Source organism: Mixophyes fleayi, chromosome 8, assembly GCF_038048845.1.
Source record: "Mixophyes fleayi isolate aMixFle1 chromosome 8, aMixFle1.hap1, whole genome shotgun sequence".
Classification (NCBI taxonomy): domain Eukaryota; kingdom Metazoa; phylum Chordata; class Amphibia; order Anura; family Limnodynastidae; genus Mixophyes; species Mixophyes fleayi.
This window is the reverse complement of record NC_134409.1, coordinates 107,482,966-107,508,741: the sequence shown is the minus strand read 5'-3', so window position 1 is coordinate 107,508,741 and position 25,776 is coordinate 107,482,966. Positions and strand designations below refer to the sequence as shown.

Below are 25,776 nucleotides of genomic sequence, written 5' to 3'. Positions count from 1 at the left end.
AGAACAGAGCTCATCCCCTGGAGAGATGACCCCCACCTGTGGATTCCTTAGATTGGACCTGCCTATGACCTGTTTACCCTGGACCCATCTGAAGTCTGGACCTATAGAAGCAAGCCACGTCATCTCTATTGTTCACTCTATAACACTTACTGTATATATAATCATAGCTGCACCCCCACTAGCCTCAGTCTACTCTGACCACAGTATTCTAGACAGATATACTGTCCACAGGGGCCCGTGGTAGCGCAGAGGTATGTATGTATCTTTTGGTATTGACTGCACTGTACTGTATCATAATATAATAATGTATTGAACTGTTGACTATTTACATCTGCTAAAATAAATCACTTTGTGCATTAGAAACACAATACAATCGCTTGTGCAATGCTTATTTGAAAACGATAGAATTACTTTAATAGTAGCGTGATTGAGAAGAGCCATAGGCCCCTGAAAAGTCATCCCTCAAAGGACCCTCTGGAATCGTTCTCACACTCCCCTGTGACTTACCTGATTGCTCAAATCTCCGGGAAAACATCTCTGACCATCCACAGCCACCTGCAGGGAACCAGCTGCGTTCCGTGGCTTGAGCTGTTCTACTACAGAGTAACATAGCATGATAGGAGATCCTGGCTGTAATAAACCTGGAAAGCCCTCATCAACTTAGAGATCCTTTCCTATATCCCTACTGTCAATCAACCTGTTGTCTCCCCATTCTGGAGAGAGCGACTCTACACCTGCAGCGCAAAATCCAGATGAGGCACACAGGTCAGTGATTGGGATTATCTGCAGAGATTCCCCGGAGTTGTTGAGGTGGACAGTTTAAATTGACACCCTCATAACTACTCTAATACTCCATAGTTATCAGGGATTCACTTTGTATGTGGCACAGATATTCAAGAATTATCAACTAACCACATGTTACAAAGGCTGCCATATGTAACTCAGGGCTGACTTGCCTTTTTTGCTTTGACACCATTTTAGTGGTTACTACGCAAAATACTCCCTCTTTAAGTTTCTATTAGGGACACAACACCACCTTATGTCCAATTTTAATATTGAATTATACTGCTGTGGCTTTTCAATATAACATATTGGCAATTACTTTCTCTCAAGACAAGACTAGCAACTGGCCTCCTATTTCAAGCTGCTTCCATCACCTCCCTGACTATTTATTGAATGCTATGCAGTAACTCTTCACCCCCTACCTGGGGTTTGATGTGCCTTGATTGATTCTCTAAACTCTATTATGCAGTATACCCTCCCTCCTCCAATATCATTGTTCCTCTTTTGCCCTCCACATCCTGCTATATCCTAAGTTTTGCCATCATGTCTCAGAAGAACACGAGACCCTCTGGCAGCTCTACTTCTTCCAATTTTTTTGGAACAAAAAATAAAGCTTTGCAAGCTTCCTCTGATCTCTCAGAAACTTCACCATCTTCTCTGTCATCTGATCTGGATCTCCAGATCCAAGCAGTTATGACGAACCTATTGGAAGGAGTTAAAGAGGCCTTTAAGCAGGAACTCTCAAAAGCAGTTAACAAATTCAAACTGGAACCTACCTTTCTAGGTACCCGGATCGATACACTAGAAACAAAAATGGACAACTTTTGTCGCTGGCAAGCGTCTTTTGACAGAGAGCTATCCTGTCTGCATGAAGAATTTGAGGCTCTAAAAGAAAAGCAGGAGGATTCTGAAAATCGTTGCCGATGCAACAGTATTTGTGTTTGTAACGTATTGAAAGATATTTCACCATATGAGATTCAACTATTCCATAAAGCCTCTTCATACACATACTTCCAGACCTGTCAGACTCCGACTGCATGATAGATCGTGCACACCGTGCCCTCAGGGCCAGACCAGCTGCAGACCAACCTCCATGTCATATTATTGTTCGCTTCCATTACTACCACACCAAAGAGCGTATCCTAGCATCTACAAGGAACTCTTCCTCAATTTCCTTTAGAGACACAGGCATACAGCTATTTCAAGAACTTGCCCCCTCCACTATTCAGAAAAGAAAAGCTCTTCAACCTGTTACCAGGATTTTTACATATATCACCACCTGCCCCCATCCTCCCTCTTATCCTCTTCCCCTTCCTTCCAGCATCCCCCCACTCCTCTTCCACCTCCCCTTCCTCTTTCTTTCCCTCCCTCCACTGCACAAATTTTTACATATGTGGATGACTTAATGTTGTAAATTGCTTACTAATTGCTACATCCAATATACTTGATGGGCCTTCGGCTTGGGTAGCATGCATGTATAGATGTTGCCTTTCCATCCCCTACACTCCCTATACAACTGTTGTTTAGCCTTACAATGTTTACATGTGTTAAATCTGGATCCATCCATTAAAGGGCTTTTGTCCACTTGGGCTACTCTCTTTATTTCTATTTTCTCATTCTTTGTGGCTTTCTTTCCCTTCCTCCTTCCTCCTCCTTTCCCCTTCTCCCTCTCCTCCATCTAAACATGTCTGGACTAATCCTCTTTAGTATTACAGTACTCAGATGTGATCTTTGGCAGTGTCTATCCCACCTCAACCTCCAAGGCCTACTCTCCATCAACGTTAACAGCCTCAACTCCCCTGGCAAGCGCACATTGGTCCTGGGAGTCTGCAGAAGGAAAAAAGCAGACATAGATTTCCTCCAGGAGACCAATCTGACAATTACCCACACACAACTTCAGGGCAAGCAGTTCTCCCAGACCTTTTTTGCCTCAGCAAACTGTAAAAAACGGGAAGTAGCAATACTTATTCATTACAAGGTCCCCTTTCAATACTCCTCCATGAACTCCGACCCAGAGGGTCACTTTCTTTTAATTATGGGCACACTCGGCTACTACCTGGTCACATTCGTCTCGATTTATGTCCCAAATCAGGGTCAGGGTCAGTTTTTCTCCAAGCTGTTCCGACACATTGATCAACTGGCCCAAGGTCATATTATATTAGGTGGCGATTTTAATGTGTTCTTGGTCAAAGCAACACTACTAGAAGGCTCAAACATAGGTGAAGCCACAGAAGGAGGAGAAAAATCAGAGAGATTGTAGGAATGGGAGAGAGCGTGGGCCTGTTCAGAGTCCTGCTTCTTCACAGGATGGGCGGGATTGAGTAGTAGGTCGCGAGCCGATGGATCACCAGTACCTTCAGCGGTCATAGCCAGAGTATACTGTCACAGTTCTGATGCTGATGCTGCTTACTGGTATTTGCTCTGCTAACCTGGAGGTGTTGAGTCTAAACATACCCCTGCTCTTCACCAGGGACCCCCACAAGGAAGTTTAGAGTTCACTGCAGGAGTACGCAGGTCGCGGCCCCCCAGGTCAGCCACCAGTGAAGTGGCGCAGGTAAGCAACTCCAGGACAAGCCACTTGTAGAACGGTGAAAGGCAGAAACGTAGTAAAACATTTCAAAGCAAAGGAGGTAGACAGACGCGTAGTCAGACGGTCCGGAGTCAAAGCCAAGGGAGCGATAATTGCCAGGGGAGATCCACAAGGAAGATCAGACAAGCCGGGTCAGGGGCCAGGGAACCAGTTAGGATACAGTAGAACACTGAGGAATGCTGGAGCAAAGAAACCATACCACGATAATCTAGCACCCTAATGGTGCCAGAGACTTCCTGAAATAGGGAAGACTAGAAGCTGATAAGAGGACAGGGGACAGGTGACACCTCGACGTCCCGTTGCCAATGGGAATGCAAGGGCGGAAGAGTCAGGCATCCGTCCCCTGACAAGTGGCCTCCCTTTTGCAGAAACTTCAACAATTCTTTGAAAAGGCAGAAAAAGCGGACTCTCTACTTGCTCGGAAACTTCAACAGAGGTGTGCCCAAGGAGTTATCGACAAAGGCAACAAGAAGTCCACCAATTCTGTAACATACGATCCACTAGACATTGCCAATTTAGAGACTTTTGTGCCTCCTTATATAATCTTCCTGGCCCTCAGCCCTGAGAGGGTCTCCTCTCAGATACTCTTGAGTCGTACCTAGCTGATACCCCTCTCCCAGTCCCAGCTCTCTTGCTTCAATGTGGACATCACTGCAGTTAAAAAGTGATAAAATCGCTCAAGTCCTTCTCAGCCCCTTGCCCAGAAGACTTTTCGACAATTTATTATAAAAAGTTTGCTGCGGACCTTGTTCCACACCTTTTATAACCAAATTCTGGAGCGGGCATCCTTTGACTCCGCCACTACTCTTAATAACATTGCGGTAAACCCAAAACCTGAAAAGGACATCCTACATTATGAAGGCTATAGGCCTATCTCCCTTTTCAATGTAGACAAACTCTACACTAAAATTCTGGCTACTGGACTCAACCCTCTGCTTCCAGTCCTGCTCTATCCGGACCAGGTTAGCTTCATTCCGAGAAGACAGGCCCCTGAAAACACCAGTAGGACCATCAATCTGATCCACTCTATTCATAGCGGTAGGTTGCGCTCTCTGGACTGTTAGAGGGGCCTTGTATGCCACTCTCTGCCTTTCACTACACTACTATTTAAGGAACCAAGTGTTCCTTGGGTAGAATCAAAAAAGGGTAGGCAATGTGCAGCAGGTTGGGGAAGATCGGTTGGGAACCAACATCATGGGCAGAGTGCCCTCCTAAAGACTACCAGGACCTAATGTCCTCATCACTACCAAGGCTCTAACAACCTTCTAACCACAAGGGCTTTTTGCCCTACTATAAACTATGAAGGCCTACTGTCCTAACCAACACAGGGAACCTAATGTCCCTCTAACCACAAGGGCCTAATGCCCTTCTAACAAAGTCCTAGCATCCTTGTAGCAATCAGGACCTGCTGCCCTGCTACCCTATCAGGAGCCTCGCGCCCCAGGAAACAGAGGACTGTGCCTCTCTACGCCTAAGGGCCTTCGGCCCTCCTACTGTAAGGGACTGGTGCCCAGCTAACTCTGGGCCTTCCACCCTACCTATACTCAAGGGACTAATGCCCTTCTACTAGCTATGGCCTTCCTACCCAACTACCAAATGGGCCTTGTGCCCACTCACTAAGCAAGAGGGCCTTGTGCCCTAATCACTTACTAAGGGCCTTGTGCCCTGCACCTAACCTCTAGGGCCTAGTGTCCAGTACAACGGGCCAAGTAACCCAGATCTACAAAATCTGCCTCCTGCCCAAATAAACCCTTATTATGCCCTAACTGTGCCAGGCCCTTGCGCCCACTTCCAGTGCCAATGGGCCTAGTGCCCAAAATGCCCATGGGCCTTCTGCCTGAACTAACAGAGTATTTTATACTCAGCTGCTATACGTAGGATACTCTACTTGCCCCAAGAACTTTGAGTCTTCCAGGCCATCCAACCATGAGTGCCTCTTCTCCTCTTTGGTGTGCTGTTTCCCACTGTCTTCTTGGCAGGGGCACTTTTAGCCGTTACAAGGGCTACCGGCTGATGAATTCTTCTTTTCTTTGATCTCGGCGTCTTCTGACTTGCGTGCAATCTTCTTTTCTTGCCGCGCCGTTCTCTCCGTTGTCTTCTCTTGGCAGGGTAGCTCCTAGCCCTTATAAGGGCTCCCTGCCACTTCCCCGGGCATCCACATCTACTTTCCTTCTGGATGTCCTACGACGTCCTCTTCCGTCAGCTCTGCCACTGAACTCAACTGAAGATGGCGGCGGCCAACGGCTTAAAGAGCTTAGATTGGCTCATCGCGGCGCCAAAAATTCAAATGGTCGGAGGCGAGACAGGATTGGCTCTCAATAACCATCACTATTTTTCGTCATTGCTATTTAGCAAACTACCACCATAGTAAGAGACAAGTAGTTATTAATGTTTGTTATTATGAGGACACAACACTTTTTTCAACAACCACAGAAACTATATTAAAATATAGATTAAATATTATTCTTATAACTATAAGTAGTACTTTACCATCGTATAGCACAGGAATATCCTGATAGATGTCATCTGTTAAAATAAATATTACAACAATGAAAATAGACAACAATCTAAAAAGAACAGTTTGAATAAATGCTTTGTTTTAAAAAATCTATGCTATCTTTTCTGAGTTTCAATACAATTGTAACAACTAATGTAAAATGTGATAAGCTGCGCTTTGCCCAAATCAAACTTTTTTCAGCAATTTTGTCAGCGATATGTCAACCACATGTGAAAGTGTGAACTACTATAAAAGTGCAATATACCCAATGTTTACAAAAGCGTCACATTGCAAATCACTGTCCCAAACATTTAGCCATTATAATAATATAAATTGTCAGATGTATGAAGCTGCAATTTACCACTATCTGGCTGTGAAAAACATCAGATTAAAAACACTGCATTGTTGAATCTCTGTTGAGATTGCCAAAAACACATTTGTATATGCAGACCTATGATGTCTAAAAAAAGGACCACAAAACTGCACTATTCTGTGGGTGTATGAAGATGGAGTCAGTAAGCTATTATTTGAAGATTTTGTTAGCAGAATATTAGCTTGTTGTTTGTGAACAGAGGAGAAGGAAGGAGGAAGATCAACAGCACTAGCACCAGGGTCTTCTCTGGCTGCGCAGACCATGTGATTTTAGAGCACACTTGACCCTGGAATCCCACTCAGAGCTGGAGGTTGTGCAAATGTTTAGTTTTAACAGAGCAACCCTCCTGCAGCTGGATAAGCAGATGAGAGATGATCTAAAGCCATTAACATCTTTCTCCAATGCAGTAACTGGGATGCACAGCATAATGTGTGCTCTACATTTGTTTGCTCATTCTGTGTGCTCACAGGTTGTAGGGCTTACACAGGCGACATTCTCCAGGCATTTATGTGTAGTGTTATGTGCTCTTACACATATCTGCTTCCCTCACCAGAATGCTGCATTGCATGAGTTGAAGTTAGCTTTCTGTAGGCTCTCAGGATTACCTTCAACTTATGCAACCAAGTAAAGGGCATATATAGTTTTTTTTAAAGAAAATGCACAGATGGTGACGCGGCCTAGCGAACATCTATGGTTGACTGATATAACTAGTGTTCCTTTATTACAGAGTAAAAAAAGACCCATTTTTAGGGTTTCCCCTTCTCCACAATCAGCTAGAAATTTTGAGTGAACTATAAACAACGAGGGACACAACGGAAAAGATAATATCAGCATCTCACTGCTATTTCTGAAGTTTGCCTGCGGCAACAATTTCGTGCCAAGCAGCGTGATTGAGAAGAGCCATAGGCCCCTGAAAAGTCATCCCTCAGAGGACCCTCTGGAATCGTTCTCACACTCCCCTGTGACTTACCTGATTGCTGAAATCTCCGGGAAAACATCTCTGACCATCCACAGCCACCTGCAGGGAACCTAGCTGCGATCCGTGGCTTGAGCTGTTCTACTACAGAGTAACATAGCATGATAGGAGATCCTGGCTGTAATAAACCTGGAAAGCCCTCATCAACTTAGAGATCCTTTCCTATATCCCTATTGTCAATCAACCTGTTGTCTCCCCATTCTGGAGAGAGCGACTCTACACCTGCAGCGCAAAATCCAGATGAGGCACACAGGTCAGTGATTGGGATTATCTGCAAAGTTTCCCCGGAGTTGTTGAGGTGGACAGTTTAAATCGATACCCTCATAACTACTCTAATACTCCATAGTTATCAGGGATTCACTTTGTATGTGGCACAGATATTTAAGAATTATCAACGTACCACGTGTTACAAAGGCTGCCATATGTAACTCAGGGCTGACTTGCCTTTTTTGCTTTGACACCATTTTTGTGGTTACTACGCAAAATACTCCCTCTTTAAGTTTCTATTAGGGACACAACACCACCTTATGTCCAATTTTAATACTGAATTATACTGCTGTGGCTATTCAATATAACATATTGGCAATTACTTTCTCTCAAGACAAGACTAGCAGCTGGCCTCCTATTTCAAACTGCCTCCATCACCTCCCTGACTATTTATTGAACGCTATGCAGTAACTCTTCACCCCCTACCTGGGGTTTGATGTGCTTTGATTGATTCTCTAAACTCTATTATGCAGTATACCCTCCCTCCTCCAATATCATTGTTCCTCTTTTGCCCTCCACATCCTGCTATATTCTTAGTTTTGCCATCATGTCTCAGATGAACACGAGACCCTCTGGCAGTTCTTTTTCTTCCAATTTTTTTGGAACAAAAAATAAAGCTTTGCAAGCTTCCTCTGATCTCTTAGAAACTTCATCATCTTCTCTGTCATCTGATCTGGATCCCCAGATCCAAGCAGTTATGACGAACCTATTGGAAGGGGTTAAATAGGCCTTTAAGCAGGAACTCTCAAAAGCAGTTAACAAATTCAAACTGGAACCTACCTTTCTAGGTACCCGGATTGATACTCTAGAAACAAAAATGGACGACCTTTGGCGCTGGCAAGCGTCTTTTGACAGAGAGCTATCCTGTCTGCATGAAGAAGTTTAGGCACTAAAAGAAAAGCAGGAGGATTCTGAAAATCGCTTCTGATGCAACAATATTTGTGTTGGTAAAGTGTTGAAAAATATTTTACATATGAGATTCAACTATTCCTTAAAGCATCTTCATACACATACTTCCAGACCTGTCAGACTCCGACTGCATGATAATCGTGCACACCGTTCCCTCAGGGCCAGACCAGCTGCAGACCAACCTCCATATGATATTATTGTGCGCTTCCATTACTACCACACCAAAGAGCGTATCCTAACATCTAGAAGAAACTCTTCCTCAATTTCCTTTAGAGACACAGGCATACAGCTATTTCAAGAACTTGCCCCCTCCACTATTCAGAAAAGAAAAGCTCTTCAACCTGTCAACAGGATTTTTCGCCAGCACAATATTCGCTACCGCTGGCGTAAAATCCAACTTCAGCTTCAAATCTTCGTGGCAAACACCACTCATTACATCAAAACCCTAGACCAAGGCCAAGAAATCCTAACCAAGCTTGACATTCTCCCTGATTCCGTCTCACTACCCAACTCCCCGCCAAGGCAAGGTCATTCGCCACCTCCAGCTACTGAGTGGTCTAAAGTTTCCCAGCGTTAAGCTCGAGACACTTCTCCAACCTGATTTGTTTAAATATCCTCACATACCTTCCTTCCTAATTTTACTAGTCCTGAAGTTCCTATGACAGACAGTTTGACTCTGCAGAGATGACTTTTCTCGCCATTGTCTGCTAGCTTCAGTTGTCTTTTATATTTCTTCTTGTATTTCATGACGGTGATTGGTTTCGAAACATTCTTTTGCCTTTATTTACAACCAACTAGATGTTCCTTTTCCAAACGTCCTGAAACCATCAAAACAGAACCTCCAGTTCCCTTTTATAAAATCTGGTTGACTGTTATTATGTTGTTTATATATTTTTAACAAAAGTTTTCTTGTTCTTTATCACTGCATTGATGTTTTGCATAATCTCTACATATATCACCACCTGCCCCCCATCCTCCCTCGTATCCTCTTCCCCTTCCTTCCAGCATCCCCCCACTCTTCTTCCACCTCCCCTTCCTCTTTCTTTCCCTCCCTCCACTGCACAAATTTTTACATATGTGGATGACTTCATGTTGTAAATTGCTTACTAATTGCTACATCCAATATACTTGATGGGCCTTCGGCTTGGGTAGCATGCATGTATAGATGTTGCCTTTCCATCCCCCATACTCCCTATACGACTGTTGTTTAGCCTTACAATGTTTACATGTGTTAAATCTGGATCCATCCATTAAAGGGCTTTTGTCCACTTGGGCTACTCTCTCTATTTCTATTTTCTCATTCTTTGTGGCCTTCTTTCCCCTCCTCCTTCCTCCTCCTTTCCCCTTCTCCCTCACCTCCATCTAAATATCTCTGGACTAATCCTCTTTAGTATTACAGTACTCAGATGTGATCTTTGGCAGTGTCTATCCCACCTCAACCTCCAAGGCCTACTCTCCATCAACGTTAACAGCCTCAACTTCCCTGGCAAGCGCACAATGGTCCTGGGAGTCTGCAGAAGGAAAAAAGCAGACATAGATTTCCTCCAGGAGACCAATCTGACAAGTACCCACACACAACTTCAGGGCAAGCAGTTCTCCTAGACCTTTTTTGCCTCAGCAAACTGTAAAAAACGGGAGGTAGCAATACTTATTCATTACAAGGTCCCCTTTCAACACTCCTCCATGAACTCCGACCCAGAGGGTCACTTTCTTTTAATTATGGGCACACTCGGCTACTACCTGGTCACATTCGTCTCTATTTATGTCCCAAATCAGGGTCAGGGTCAGTTTTTCTCCAAGCTGTTCCGACACATTGATCAACTGGCCCAAGGTCATATCATATTAGGTGGCGATTTTAATGTGTTCTTGGTCAAAGCAACACTACTAGAAGGCTCAAACATAGGTGAAGCCACAGAATGAGGAGAAAAATCAGAGAGATTGAAGGAACGGGAAAGAGCGTGGGCCTGTTCAGAGTCCTGCTTCTTCACAGGATGGGCGAGATGGAGTAGTAGGTCGCGAGCCGATGAATCACCAGTTCCTTCAGCGGTCATAGCCAGAGTATACTGTGACGGTTCTGATGCTGATGCTGCTTACTGGTATTTGCTCTGCTAATCTTGAGGTGTGGAGTCTAAACGTACCCCTGGTCTTCACCAGGGACCCCCACAAGGAAGTTTGGAGTTCACTGCAGGAGTACGCAGGTCGCGGCCCCCCAGGTCAGCCACCAGTGAAGTGGCGCAGGTAAGCGACTCCAGGACAAGCCACTTGTAGAACGGTGAAAGGTAGAAACGTAGTGAGACAATCCAAAGCAAAGGAGGTAGACAGACGCGTAGTCAGACGGTCCGGAGTCAAAGCCAAGGGAGCAATAATTGTCAGGGGAGATCAACAAGGAAGATCAGACAAGCCGGGTCAGGGGCCAGGGAACCAGTTAGGATACAGTAGAACACTGAGGAATGCTGGAGCAAAGGGACCATACCACGATAATCTGGCACCCTAATGGTGCCAGAGACTTCCTGAAATAGGGAAGACTAGAAGCTGATAACAGGACAGGGGACAGGTGACACCTCAACGTCCCGTTGCCAATGGAAATGCAAGGGCGGAAGAGTCATGCGTCCGTCCCCTGACAAGTGGCCTCCCTTTTGCAGAAACTTCAAGAATTCTTTGACAAGGCAGAAAAAGCGGACTCTCTACTTGCTCGGAAACTTCAACAGACGTGTGCCCGAGGAGTTATCGACAAAGGCAACAAGAAGTCCACCAATTATGTAACATACAATCCACTAGACATTGCCAAGGAATTTAGAGACTTTTGAACCTCCTTATATAATCTTCCTGGCCCTCAGCCCTGAGAGGGTCTCCTCTCAGATACTCTTGAGTCGTACCTAGCTGATACCCCTCTCCCAGTCCCAGCTCTCTTGCTTCTATGTGGACATCACTGCAGTTAAAAAGTGATAAAATCGCTCAAGTCCTTCTCAGCCCCTTGCCCAGATGACTTGTCGACAATTTATTATAAAAAGTTTGCTGCGGACCTTGTTCCACACCTTTTATAACCAAATTCTGGAGCGGGCATCCTTTGACTCCGCCACTACTCTTACCAACATTGCGGTAATCCCAAAACCTGGAAAGGACCTCCTACATTATGAAGGCTATAGGCCTATCTCCCTTTTCAATGTAGACAAACTCTACGCTAAAATTCTGGCCACTGGACTCAACCCTCTGCTTCCAGTCCTGCTCCATCCGGACCAGGTTAGCTTCATTCCGAGAAGACAGGCCCCTGAAAACACCAGTAGGACCATCAATCTGATCCACTCTATTCATAGCGGTAGGTTGCGCTCTCTGGACTGTTAGAGGGGCCTTGTATGCCATCCTCTGCCTTCCACTACACTACTCAAGGAACCAAGTGTTCCTTGGGTAGAATCAAAAAAGGGTAGGCAATGTGCAGCAGGTTGGGGAAGATCGGTTGGGAACCAACATCATGGGCAGAGTGCCCTCCTAAAGACTACCAGGACCTAATGTCCTCATCACTACCAAGGGTCTAACGACCTTCTAACCACAAGGGCTTTTTGCCCTATTATAAACTATGAAGGCCTACTGTCCTAACCAACACAGGGAACCTAATGTCCCTCTAACCACAAGGGCCTAATGCCCTTCTAACAAAGTCCTAGCATCCTTGTAGCAATCAGGACCTGCTGCCCTGCTACCCTATCAGGAGCCTCGCGCCCCAGGAAACAGAGGGCTGTGCCTCTCTATGCCTAAGGGCCTTCGGCCCTCCTACTATAAGGGACTGGTGCCCAGCTAACTCTGGGCCTTCCACCCTACCTATACTCAAGGGACTAATGCCCTTCTACTAGCTATGGCCTTCCTGTCCAACTACGAATGGGCCTTGTGCCCACTCACTAAGCAAGAGGGCCTTGAGCCCTAATCACTAACTAAGGGCCTTGTGCCCTGCACCTAACCTCTAGGGCCTAGTGTCCAGTTCAACGGGACTAGTAACCCAGATCTACCAAATCTGCCTCCTGCCCAAATAAACCCTGCCTATGCCCTAACTGTGCCAGGCCCTTGCGCCCACTTCCAGTGCCAATGGGCCTAGTGCCCGAAATGCCCACGGGCCTTTTGCCCGAACTAACAGAGTATTTTATACTCACCTGCTCCGCGTAGGATACTCTACTTGCCCCAGGGACTTCGAGTCTTCCAGGCCCTCCAACCGTCAGTGCCTCTTCTCCTCTTTGGCGTGCTGTTTCCCACTGTCTTCTTGGCAGGGGCACTTTTAGCCGTTACAAGGGCACCCGGCCGATGAATTCTTATTTTCTTTGATCTCGGCGTCTTCTGACTTGCGTGCAATCTTCTTTTCTTGCCGCGCCGTTTTCTCCGTCGTCTTCTCTTGGCTCTTCCCCGGGCGTAAACATCTTCTTTCCTTCTGGATGTCCTACGACGTCCTCTTCCATTAGCTCTGCAACCGAACTGAACTGAAGATGGCGGCGGCCAACGGCTTATAGCGATTAGATTGGCTCATCGCAGCACCAAAAATTCAAATGGTCGGAGGCGAGCCAGGATTGGCTCTCAATAACCATCACTATTTTTCGTCATTGCTATTTGGCAAACTACCACCATAGTAAGAGACAAGTAGTTATTAATGTTTGTTATTATGAGGACACAACACTTCTTTCAACAACCACAGAAACTATATTAAAATATAGATTAAATATTATTCTTATAACTATAAGTAGTACTTTACCATCGTATAGCACAGGAACATCCTGATAGATGTCACCTGTTAAAATAAATATTACAACAATTAAAATAGACAACAATCTAAAAAGAACAGTTTGAATAAATGCTTTGTTTTAAAAAATCTATGCTATCTTTTCTGAGTTTCAAGACAATTGTAACAACTAATGTAAAATGTGATAAGTTGCGCTTTACCCAAATCAAACTTTTTTCAGCAATTTTGTCAGCGATATGCCAACCACATGTGAAAGTGTGAACTACTATAAAAGTGCAATATACCCAATGTTTACAAAAGCGTCACATTGCAAATCATTGTCCCAAACATTTAGCCATTATAATATATAAATTGTCAGATGTATGAAGTTTTGCAAATTACCAATATCTGGCTGTGAAAAACATCAAATTAAACACACTGCATCGTTGAATCTCTGTTCAGATTGCCAAAAACACATTTGTATATGCAGACCTATAATGTCTATAAAAAGGACCACAAAACTGTACTATTCTGTGGGTGTATGAAGATGGAGTCAGTAAGCTATTACTTGAAGATTTTGTTAGCAGAATATTAGCTTGTTGTTTGTGAACAGAGGAGAAGGAAGGAGGAAGATCAACAGCACTAGCACCAGGGTCTTCTCTGGCTACGCAGACCATGTGATTTTAGAGCACACTTGACCCTGGAATCCCACTCAGAGCTGGAGATTGTGCAAATGTTTAGTTTTAACAGAGCAACCCTCCTGCAACTGGATAAGCAGATGAGAGATGATCTAAAGCCATTAACATCTTTCTCCAATGCAGTAACTGGGATGCACAGCATAATGTGTACTCTACATTTGTTTGCTCATTCTGTGTGCTCACAGGTTGTAGGGCTCACACAGACGACATTCTCCAGGCATTTATGTGTAGTGTTACGTGCTCTTACACATATCTGCTTCCCTCACCAGAATGCTGCATGGCATGAGTTGAAGTTAGCTTTCTGTAGGCTCTCAGGATTACCTTCAACCTATGCAACCAAGTAAAGGGCATGTATAGGTTTTTTTAAAGAAAATGCACAGATGGGGGCGCGGCCTAGCCAACATCTATGGTTGACTGGTATAACTAGTGCTCCTTTACTACAGAGTAAAAAAGATCCATTTTTAGGGTTTCCCCTTCTCCACAATCAGCTAGAAATATTTTGAGTGAACTATAAAACACGAGGGACACAACGGAAAAGATAATATCAGCATCTCACTGCTATTTCTGAAGTTTGCCTGCGGAAACAATTACGTGCCAAGTAGCGTGATTGAGAAGAGCCATAGGCCCCTGAAAAGTCATCCCTCAGAGGACCTTCTGGAATCGTTCTCACACTCCCCTGTGACTTACCTGATTGCTGAAATCTCCGGGAAAACATCTCTGACCATCCACAGCCACCTGCAGGGAACCTAGCTGCGATCCGTGGCTTGAGCTGTTCTACTACAGAGTAACACAGCAAGATAGGAGATCCTGGCTGTAATAAACCTGAAAAGCCCTCATCAACTTAGAGATCCTTTCCTATATACCTACTGTCAATCAACCTGCTGTCTCGACATTCTGGAGAGAGCGACTCTACACCTGCAGCGCAAAATCCAGATGAGGCACACAGGTCAGTGATTGGGATTATCTGCAAAGATTCCCCGGAGTTGTTGAGGTGGACAGTTTAAATCGACACCCTCATAACTACTCTAATACTCCATACTTATCAGGTATTCACTTTGTATGTGGCACAGATATTCAAGAATTATCAACTAACCACATGTTACAAAGGCTGCCATATGTAACTCAGGACTGACTTGCCTTTTTTGCTTTGACACCATTTTTGTGGTTACTATGCAAAATACTCCCTCTTTAAGTTTCTATTAGGGACACAACACCACCTTATGTCCAATTTTAATACTGTAATATACTGCTGTGGCTATTCAATATAACATATTGGCGATTACTTTCTCTCAAGACAAGACTAGCAGCTGGCCTCCTCTTTCAAGCTGCTTCCATCACCCCCCTGACTATTTATTGAACGCTATGCAGTAACTCTTCACCCCCTACCTGGGGTTTGATGTGCCTTGATTGATTCTCTAAACTCTATTATGCAGTATACCCTCCCTCCTCCAATATCATTGTTCCTCTTTTGCCCTCCACATCCTGCTATATTCTTAGTTTTGCCATCATGTCTCAGAAGAACACGAGACCCTCTGGCAGTTCTTCTTCTTCCAATTTTTTTGGAACAAAAAATAAAGCTTTGCAAGCTTCCTCTGATCTCTTAGAAACTTCATCATCTTCTCTGTCATCTGATCTGGATCCCTAGATCCAAGCAGTTATGACAAACCTATTAGAAGGGGTTAAAGAGGCCTTTAAGCAGGAACTCTCAAAAGCAGTTAACGAATTCAAACTGGAACCTACCTTTCTATGTACCCGGATTGATACTCTAGAAACAAAAATGGACGAACTTTGTCGCTGGCAAGCGTCTTTTGACAGAGAGCTATCCTGTCTGCATGAAGAAGTTGAGGCTCTAAAAGAAAAGCAGGAGGATTCTGAAAATCGCTTCCGATGCAACAATATTTGTGTTGGTAACGTATTGAAAGATATTTTACCATATGAGATTCAACTATTCCTTAAAGCCTCTTTATACACATACTTCCAGACCTGTCAGACTCCGACTGCATGATAGATCGCGCACACCGTGCCCTCAGGGCCAGACCAGCTGCAGACCAATCTCCATGTGATATTATTGTGCGCTTCCATTACTACAACACCAAAGAGCGTATCCTAGCATCTACAAGGAACTCTTCCTCAATTTCCTTTAGCGACACAGGCATACAGCTATTTCAAGAACTTGCCCCCTCCACTATTCAGAAAAGAAAAGCTCTTCAACCTGTCACCAGGATTTTTCGCCAGCACAATATTCGCTACCTCTGGCGTAAAATCCATCTTCAACTTCAAATCTTCGTGGCAAACACCACTCATTACATCAAAACCCTAGACCAAGGCCAAGAAATCCTAACCAAGCTTGACATTCTCCCTGATTCCTTCTCACTACCCAACTCCCCGCCAAGGCAAGGTTATTCGCCACCTCCAGCTCCTGAGTGGTCTAAAGTTTCCCAGCGTTAAGCTCGAGACACTTCTCCAACGTGATTTGTTCAAATATCCTCACATACCTTCCTTCCTAATTTTACTAGTCCTGAATTTCCTATGACAGACAGTTTGACTCTGCAGAGATGACTTTTCTCGCCACTGTCTGCTAGCTTCAGTTGTCTTTTATATTTCTTCTTGTATTTCATGATGGTGATTGGTTTCGAAACATTCTTTTGCCTTTAATTACAACCAACTAGATGTTCCTTTTCCAAACGTCCTGAAACCATCAAAACAGAACCTCCAGTTCCCTTTTATAAAATCTGGTTGACTGTTATTATGTTGTTTATATATTTTTAACAAAAGTTTTCTTGTTCTTTATCACTGCATTGATGTTTTGCATAATCTCTACATATATCACCACCTGCTCCCCATCCTCCCTCTTATCCTCTTCCCCTTCCTTCCAGCATCCCCCCCACTCTTCTTCCACCTCCCCTTCCTCTTTCTTTCCCTCCCTCCACTGCACACATTTTTACATATGTGGATGACTTCATGTTGTAAATTGCTCACTAATTGCTACATCCAATATACTTGATGGGCCTTCGGCTTGGGTAGCATGCATGTATAGATGTTGCCTTTCCATCCCCCACACTCCCTATATGACTGTTATTTAGCCTTACAATGTTTACATGTGTTAAATCTGGATCCATCCATTAAAGGGCTTTTGCCCACTTGGGATACTCGCTCTATTTCTATTTTCTCATTCTTTGTGGCTTTCTTTCCCCTCCTCCTTCCTCCTCCTTTCCCCTTCTCCCTCTCCTCCATTTAAACATCTCTGGACTAATCCTCTTTAGTATTACAGTACTCAGATGTGATCTTTGGCAGTGTCTATCCCACCTCAACCTCCAAGGCCTACTCTCCATGAACGTTAACAGCCTCAACTCCCCTGGCAAGCGCACATTGGTCCTGGGAGTCTGCAGAAGGAAAAAAGCATACTGTAAAAAAACGGGAGGTAGCAATACTTATTCATTACAAGGTCCCCTTTCAACACTCCTCCATGAACTCCGACCCAGAGGGTCACTTTTTTTTCTTTTAATTATGGGCACACTCGGCTACTACCTGGTCACATTCGTCTCGATTTATGTCCCAAATCAGGGTCAGGGTCAGTTTTTCTCCAAGCTGTTCCGACACATTGATCAACTGGCCCAAGGTCATATTATATTAGGTGGCAATTTTAATGTGTTCTTGGTCAAAGCAACACTACTAAAAGGCTCAAACATAGGTGAAGCCACAGAAGGAGGAGAAAAATCCGAGAGATTGAAGGAACAGGAGAGAGCGTGGGCCTGTTCAGAGTCCTGCTTCTTCACAGGGTGGGCGAGATGGGGTAGTAGGTCGCGAGCCGATGGATCACCAGTGCCTTCAGCGGTCATAGCCAGAGTATACTGTCACGGTTCTGATGCTGATGCTGCTTACTGGTATTTGCTCTGCTAACCTGGAGGTGTTGAGTCTAAACGTACCCCTGCTCTTCACCAGGGACCCCCACAAGGAAGTTTGGAGTTAACTGCAGGAGTACGCAGGTCGCGGCCCCCCAGGTCAGCCACCAGTGAAGTGGCACAGGTAAGCGACTCCAGGACAAGCCACTTGTAGAACGGTGAAAGACAGAAACGTAGTGAGACAATCCAAAGCAAAGGAGGTAGACAGACGCGTAGTCAGACGGTCCGGAGTCAAAGCCAAGGGAGCAATAATTTCCAGGGGAGATCGACAGGGAAGATCAGACAAGCCGGGTCAGGGGCCAGGGAACCAGTTAGGATACAGTAGAACACTGAGGAATGCTGGAGCAAAGGAACCATACAACGATAATCTGGCACCCTAATGGTGCCAGAGACTTCCTGAAATAGGGAAGGCTAGAAGCTGATAAGGGGACAGGGGACAGGTGACACCTCGACGTCCCGTTGCCAATGGGAATGCATGGGCGGAAGAGTCAGGCGTCCGTCCTCTGACAAGTGGCCTCCCTTTCACAGAAACTTCAACAACACTTCTTTGAGAAGGCAGAAAAAGCGTACTCTTTACTTGCTCGGAAACTTCAGCAGAGGTGTGCCCGAGGAGTTATCGACAAAGGCAACAAGAAGTCCACCAATTATGTAACATACGATCTACTAGACATTGCCAAGAAATTTAGAGACTTTTGAACCTCCTTATATAATCTTCCTGACCCTCAGCCCTGAGAGGGTCTCCTCTCAGATAGTCTTGAGTCGTATCTAGCTGATACCCCTTTCCCAGTCCCACCTCTCTTGCTTCAATGTGGACATCACTGCAGTTAAAATGTGAAAAAATCGCTCAAGTCCTTCTCAGCCCCTTGCCCAGATGACTTTTCGACACTATATTATAAAAAGTTTGCTGCGGACCTTGTTCCACACCTTTTATAACCAAATTCTGGAGCGGGCATCCTTTGACTCAGCCACTACTCTTACCAACATTGCGGTAATTCCAAAACCTGGAAAGATCCTCCTACATAATGAAAGCTATTGGCCTATCTCCCTTTTCAATGTAGACAAACTCTACGCTAAAATTCTGGCCACTGGACTCAACCCTCTGCTTCCAGTCCTGCTCCATCCGGACCAGGTTAGCTTCATTCCGAGAAGACGGGCCCCTGAAAACACCAGGAGGACATCGATCTGATCCACTCTATTCATAGCGGTAGATTGCGCTCTCTAATAATGGCTTTAGATCTGTATAAGGCATTTGACCACATCTCTTGTCCGTTTATGCGTGGCGTGCTTGGATCGATAGGCTTCTCAGTCAGGTTACTTTCAGCTCTCTACCGGACTCCCTCTGCTACTGTTTCGGCTAATGGGCTAGCCTCCAAGCCCTTTACAATTTCCAACAGCACTCATCAGGGATGCCCCCTCTCCTCATTAATTTTCGCACTCATAGTCGAGCCACTAGCTACCAGAATTCGCTCTAACCAATCCATTTCAATTATTAAGGTCATGTCTATGGAAAATAAGATTGCGTTATATGCAGATGATGTCCTCATTAGTATGTCTCACCCCGTCACCTCTCTTCCCCCTCTTCTCTCTGAACTAGACACATATGGACACATCTCGTGTTATAGGATCAACCCTACCAAAACTGAGACTCTAAACTTTTATATTCCTCAAGCAGACAAACTAATTCTAGATCATACAATCCCATTCACCTGGCAGCACCACAAATTAAAATACCTGGGTTTCTTCCTAACCAAAAATCTTTCCCACCTCTTCCAATCTAACTTCTCCCACACCCTATCCCAATTTTTAACACCTGGTCCCAACAATTTATTTTCTGGATAGCCCGTATTAATGCTGTTAAAATGAATATTCTTCCTAAACTATTATACCTTTTCCAGACTCTTCCCATTTGCATTCCTCCTTACGTATTTAAATTCCTTCAATACAAATCATCCAAATTTATTTGGGCAGGTAGATGTCCACGCATACGACTCACGGTTCTGCAGATGTCCTCGTGGGGTGGTGGTCTTGGTATACCAAATTTCAAAAGATATTACCTTTCGGCCCAACTCGCTCAGTTTGTCTTATGGAATGGTCGGACATCTGCTAGGGTTTGGGAAACTCTTGAGGCCTTGAGAGTCTGGGACTGCTTACAGCCGCTTCCCTTCTAAGGCTCCCAAGGGTGCGTCGTCCCAAAAAAGTTCTGGCTCATCCCACAGCCTCCCTCTCTCTGGCTATATGGGACTCATCCCCCATATTGCATGGTCTCTCTCTATATCCCTCCCCATTAGTCCCCCTTTTCAACTATCCTGATTTTCCTCCAGGTCTGCACCACTCCTCGTTCTCTCCATGGCATACCCAAGGGATACAATTTTTTAAACAATATCACCTTCAGTGTATTATTCCTCCAATTTGCAGACATTCGAAATTTGGCCTGTCTACACGGAACTTTTATCATTACTTACAAATTCGCAACCTCCACTCTAACAACAAATCATGTCTTGCCTCTCGCCCACACACTACCATCAAGGCATTGTGTCTGCGCCGAGCATCAGCGTCAGGTTTCATCTCCACTACCTATTCTGAATTAAACTCCCCTTCTATTCCTCTTTGTGACCCTTACAAGGTGGCATAGGAGCGGGACCTGGGCTACCCACTTAATGACGACGAATGGTCAGAAATCGGGACAGTGCCGCCTCTAGTTCAATTTGTGTCCAAATAAAAGAAAATGTATATAAATTCCTCTTTTGATGGTATTATGTCTTTACACACATCCATAAGATATTACCTGATTCCACCGGCAGATGTCGGCGTTTAAGCTCTGGCATAGGCTCATTTCTACATATATGGTGGGACTGCCCAAAATTGATCCCCTTTTGGCGTGAGGTTAAATCCCTGATAGAAACTGTGATTCAAATTTCCCCACCTCTCAATCCTAAATTTTTTCTTCTACCCCTTGGGTTTCCCTCGGCCACGAGGAATCAAAATAAACTAGCTCACCACATGTCAAATTGCCATTGAATTGAGGCAGGTCACTCCCCCCTCTCTCATTGCAGTAACTAACAGGATCTGGCAAACTCACCACATGGAGTAGATGACACGCATTTTATGTAACGCCTCACAAACCTTTAACAAAGTCTGGGATCCCTGGATGTCCTACTTCCAGTACCATTCCCTCTTTACTTAGGTCACACTCTCCTTCCATTCACCCCCCCTCCTAATTTCTACTCTCTACTCCTCTAATCCTGGGGTGGTTCCTGCCACACCACCCTTTAACCTATCTTCTTTTATTTCCTACCTCTCTATTCCTCGCTTTCTCTCTTCTTTTCTTTTTCTTGCTCTCTTTGTTAATCTATTAGGTCGTTCTTTTCCCATATCTCTAAAAGAATCTGACTTCTGCCCTCTCCAGCGTACGGAGAGCTTTTCAACTAATGTACTCTGCATGATGTAAAATGTATTTGATTCTCACTATGTATCTTATCTGACGTCAATAAACATTTGTTTAAAAAAATAAAAGAAAATGCACAGATTGCAACATTTAAAACACAATTACACTAATAATCATCTAAACGTTAAGCACATTGAAAATACCTGTTTTCATAAAGTTGACAGTTTAATTAACAACTCTACCAAGAACTGTAAGAATAGACTGTTTAAATATGTTAAAGTTTTTATTCTATAATTAAATCTTGAAAACAAAAATATACTGTGACAGGATGGACCGCCTATGCCACCCTGTCTGTTGCTGCTGGGAACTGGCTGGGCTTACTTTGACACCATTCCCTTTCATTATCCCAAATCCACCCTCTTGCCGCAGTAGGAGGGGCTTACAAATGCTGCCACCACTGGACTCCTTACCGGCATCCAAACCGGATTTCTTCTGTGTAACTGACGCTGCGAGTGTACCCCGTTACTGGTGTACCTGGGCTGGGACTACTGACCTATTCATATAGAACAGGATTGCTGTGGATGGATCCTCCCTGGCCTATCACACTGAACAGGGCTGCAGGATAGAAGGTAGAGCGGTGGTACCGGAAAAGCTGGATCCAAACCTCAGAAACAGCCGGAGAACAGATTAGATTTAGGGTCTAATCTGCAGGTCACAGGAATACAGCAATATTGAAGATGTTTTCAAGCAGGGCTTTGAAGCAAGTGATGTTTATTTCATCGCACACTGGTTGAAGGTACCAGTGCTAAGATCAGATGAAATCAGAAGAACAACTTTTGAATACAAGCCAGTGCCTTTTATACAGTTTGGACATAGGCTATTTTTAGAATCAGGAAGCAATGTGTTTACACAAACATGGATTTACATGCATTGCAAAGTCAACAATATCTACACTTATCTATGAAATTCTAGAGACGCTGTGATGTCCTGCATCACATGCTGTTTACAATGTTCAGAAAGGTTTGAACACTCTGACAAAAGGCCACACAGTAACACCACCCTGATGGGCCTTTGCCCAGAGCAGACATTTGACATTTCATCACAAAACTTAGTTAGCAATTCCTGCTATCAGACTCCCTCCACATATGCCTAATTGGAGGTTTCCACTAGCAACCTTACAAACACCAAACAATGACACTTCCATACAAATTACATCCCAATACACAAAAGACTTTGTAAACAAAGGCTCATTGTATCAGATATATACATCAGAAATAAGGCATTTCCTTTAGTAAGGTTAAAACAGAAAAAAACACATTTATACCCTGGTCTCAGAAATAACGATTTCTTGTGTCAAAATATACACAATATCAAAAATAAGTGCATGTGCAATTATATAAATAAGCATCCTGCGCTATTTCCTTTAAATAAATTTATACCAGAAGTTATTTATCAGTGATCCAGTCACATATGCAAATGTTTATAACAACATTAACTTATAGCAGTTATTTTCTTTTAGCGGGGCGCTCAGGATCTTGGAAAAGCCTAGCTGATGTCCGTCTTCCCCCTCTGGTACATACACTAGAATGTTGTGGAGTAGGTGGCATTGATGTTCTTGGAGTTGTATTTTGGCTGTTCTCGCCTAAGGTTGATGGCACAGGTAAGCAGGCCAAAAGTAGTTGTCGCTTGTTGTGTGAATAATGGAAGTGCTCTCTGAAAAATGTTAGGTTCAGCTTCTATAAGCTTAAAATTGAATAATATGAAATTAGATGCTAAAAAAGTGAGTAATAATTTGTAGAAGTGGGTGTAGAAAGACCGAAGTGACAGCTCTCAGAGGTGAAACATAGTTGGATTAGTTGCTGAAGGAACTTTCTCAGGCACACTCAGCAGGTGGCCACAGTTACGTTGGGACGAGCAGATTCTCAGAGGATGGTGGTGGGTCTATCATAGCCACAAGAAGTTTGGATTCGGACAGCTTGACCTAGAACAAGATGTGGAAGACGATGTGCTACTCGGACATAACTTATTTTGTTGGACAGCCGCTTTGAAGTAAGTAAGTAAGTTACAAAGCAACAATTGTTGCTTTGTAACAGTGATGAAAGTTCTGGTGCAGTGTGACAATAACCACTGGACAGGTGATGGTACATCATCCCATAGTGTATTTCTTAGGTAAAGCAATGCTGCAAAGATATCGGTGTTATCACGTATGCATTTTTCCAGCAGGTGTTTGGCTGAGCGGACAGCTTTTTCTGCTAGTCCATTTTATTGAGGATAGTGGGGGCTGATGGTAGTGTGTTTAATGCTTGTATACAACATCCAGATGGTATCTCTGTAGCATTCTTTGTATGCGAGCAGAAGCATTATGCAGAGGCTTTCTCAGTAGGGTGATGAATGGTCTCAATAATCTCATCAGTAACAGGACTCCCAAATATAAAGTCATCTGTGCATATCGTGATTCAGTTTCAGTCAGTGTTCTGGAGAAGAAGGCTATGGGCATGTTATTTTGGAGGCAAATAGCACCTAGTCTGTGTTGTGAGGCATTTTGCAACCTCAGTCTGCTGTGGTTACTGCTAGCACCATTCTGTATCTTGGTGTAGACACTGTCTCAGTGGTGCAGTTGTCTGACTGTAGTTGGGTAGAAATTTTGACAGGCAGTTTATCGCTGAGGACTGAGTTTGTCCTGAGGGAACGGCATTTGCTGAATGGCCACTGTTTTTTCAGGGTCTGGCTTGACCCCTTGTCAGTGAGGAGGTCACCCAAATATGGAACTTTGACACCCAGTACCTTTTGTCTGGCTTGAGCTCTAAGTTTATGGCGTAGTGGTTAGCACTTCTGCCTTACAGCACTGGGGTCATGAGTTCAATTCCCAGCCATGGCCTTATCTGTGAGGAGTTTGTATGTACTCCCCGTGTTTGCGTGGGTTTCCTCCGGGTTCTTCGGTTTCCTCCCACACTCCAAAAACATACTGGTAGGTTAATTGGCTTCTAACAAATTGACCCTAGTCTGTGTGTGTCTGTGTGTGTGTGTATGTTAGGGAATTTAGACTGTAAGTTCCAATGGGGCAGGGACTGATGTGAGTGAGTTCTCTGTACAGCGCTGCGGAATCAGTGGCGCTATATAAATAAATGATGATGATGATAATGATGGATCCTTTCCAACACCTAGTGAAGGAGCTCATCTTGTTCTTATATGTTGCGACCCCAGATGCGGATGTCATTAACAATTATTTCACACAGCTATTCCATACATCAAAAACTTCACTTCAGGTGGTCGGGCCATATGGCATATGCAAAAAAACATAACATCCCGCGGGTGTCATGATCGTGGTAAGCCTGGATAACTTTGTTCAGTAGTATCTGCCAATTTCCGCATTTAGCATCCAGGGGACCAAAGATTTTTATCTCGGGCATGTCAGCAATAACGTGTTCGACCATTCTCAGTTGGTGTTGAGGACTTAGAGGTGCTTTGTTTAGGTGCAGGGAATTTATGCATAGTCTGATTGACCAGCAATTTTTACTGCAACTACCATGGCTTAGACCCGCTCTGTTGCTTCCTCTATTGGAGTAATGATACCAAGCCTTGTAATGTGGTCTGGTTTAGCAAGCACTTTGTCCTTCATGGCAATGGGGATGCGTCAGGGTGCACAGACTGGGGAAAATTGACTAATCTAGTCGCATGTGGTAAATGACAGGGAGTTTACCAATGGTATTAAAGTCGAACAAATCTTTGAATTCCTTAAGTTCTGGAGTTTCTGGCTGAATATTAGCGCTCCCATGTGTTCTGTTTTTTCCCAGGGCAGTAATCTCTTTTGTAGTCAAAAAGTCACATTTTTATTGTCCGAAATATAGATCACCAAAGCACCCAAATAAGTAGGATGATTGTCTGAGACTCATAAGAAATTGAGTTGGATTTAATTTCTATGAAAAAAGTTTGTGGGTTTCATCTACAATCCTAGTGTGGACAGGGTGTCTGTCTTATCTGCTCTAAAGACCCTGGGAGATTATTTATATATGGAAAAGGAGCTTTCTAGAGTTGTCTTCAGCTATAGGAAAAGCTTGTAAGGGTCTCTGTGGTTATGTATGGAGAGAGAAGGGTGGGCTCTATACATAAGGCCAATTTCCGTGTCTTCTAAATTACTATCAGTGCTGGATAATCAGCAGTTGCACCTCAGTTGCACCAAAGCTCATTCACTCTCTCACAGTCTGTGAAGCAGGTGGATGCTTGCTGAGAGAAACTACAATTTATTGCCAGGGAGTATTGTTGTTTTGAATGCATGTGTGGGACATTAGGTCCCCACTTCAAAGACAGAGATCCTGTGTTGAGTTAGTGACATACAGGAAAGGTCTTTTGTTTGTTTTATTTTGCTTTATTGCTGTCCAATCAACAACACAACCCAGATATTTAGCATATGCCATGGCTAGCATCAGGGGATTTGCCTATGACTGCAAAACCGCCTCCACCTTGGGAAGATGGGACTTCCAGTCCTAACTGTAGATGACTATGTCATCAAGGTAAGGGGTGGCTTATTCCAGGTGAGGCTTCAACAGTTTTTTGATTGCCCACTGGAACGTGACTGGTGTCCCAAACGGCAATACCTTGTACTGAAATAGCCCTACAGGTTTCACTACCACCACATATCTATAAGCATTTTCCAAAGCACTAACATTAACTTAGTGCCATTGCAAAGTTCTGGAGTGAAA

The 25,776-nt window shown here is 44.2% G+C and overlaps 1 protein-coding gene across 4 annotated transcripts in view; it reads right to left on the bottom strand.

Moving 5' to 3' along the window:
• Positions 1-25,776, bottom strand: part of LOC142099562 (inter-alpha-trypsin inhibitor heavy chain H3-like) — a 214,513-nt gene that overhangs the window by 37,720 nt on the left and 151,017 nt on the right. The window contains exons 14-15 of one of the 4 annotated variants that reach the window (XM_075183110.1): positions 13,125-13,160; positions 5,864-5,899 (exon numbers count right to left, since the gene is read on the bottom strand). The exons of 1 other annotated variant lie outside the window; for it this stretch is intronic. In XM_075183110.1, the coding sequence (XP_075039211.1) occupies positions 5,864-5,899; positions 13,125-13,160 (72 nt within the window). The remainder of the gene's footprint in view (positions 1-5,863; positions 5,900-13,124; positions 13,161-25,776) is intronic. 2 more of the 4 variants (XM_075183112.1, XM_075183111.1) reach the window with 2 other exon arrangements.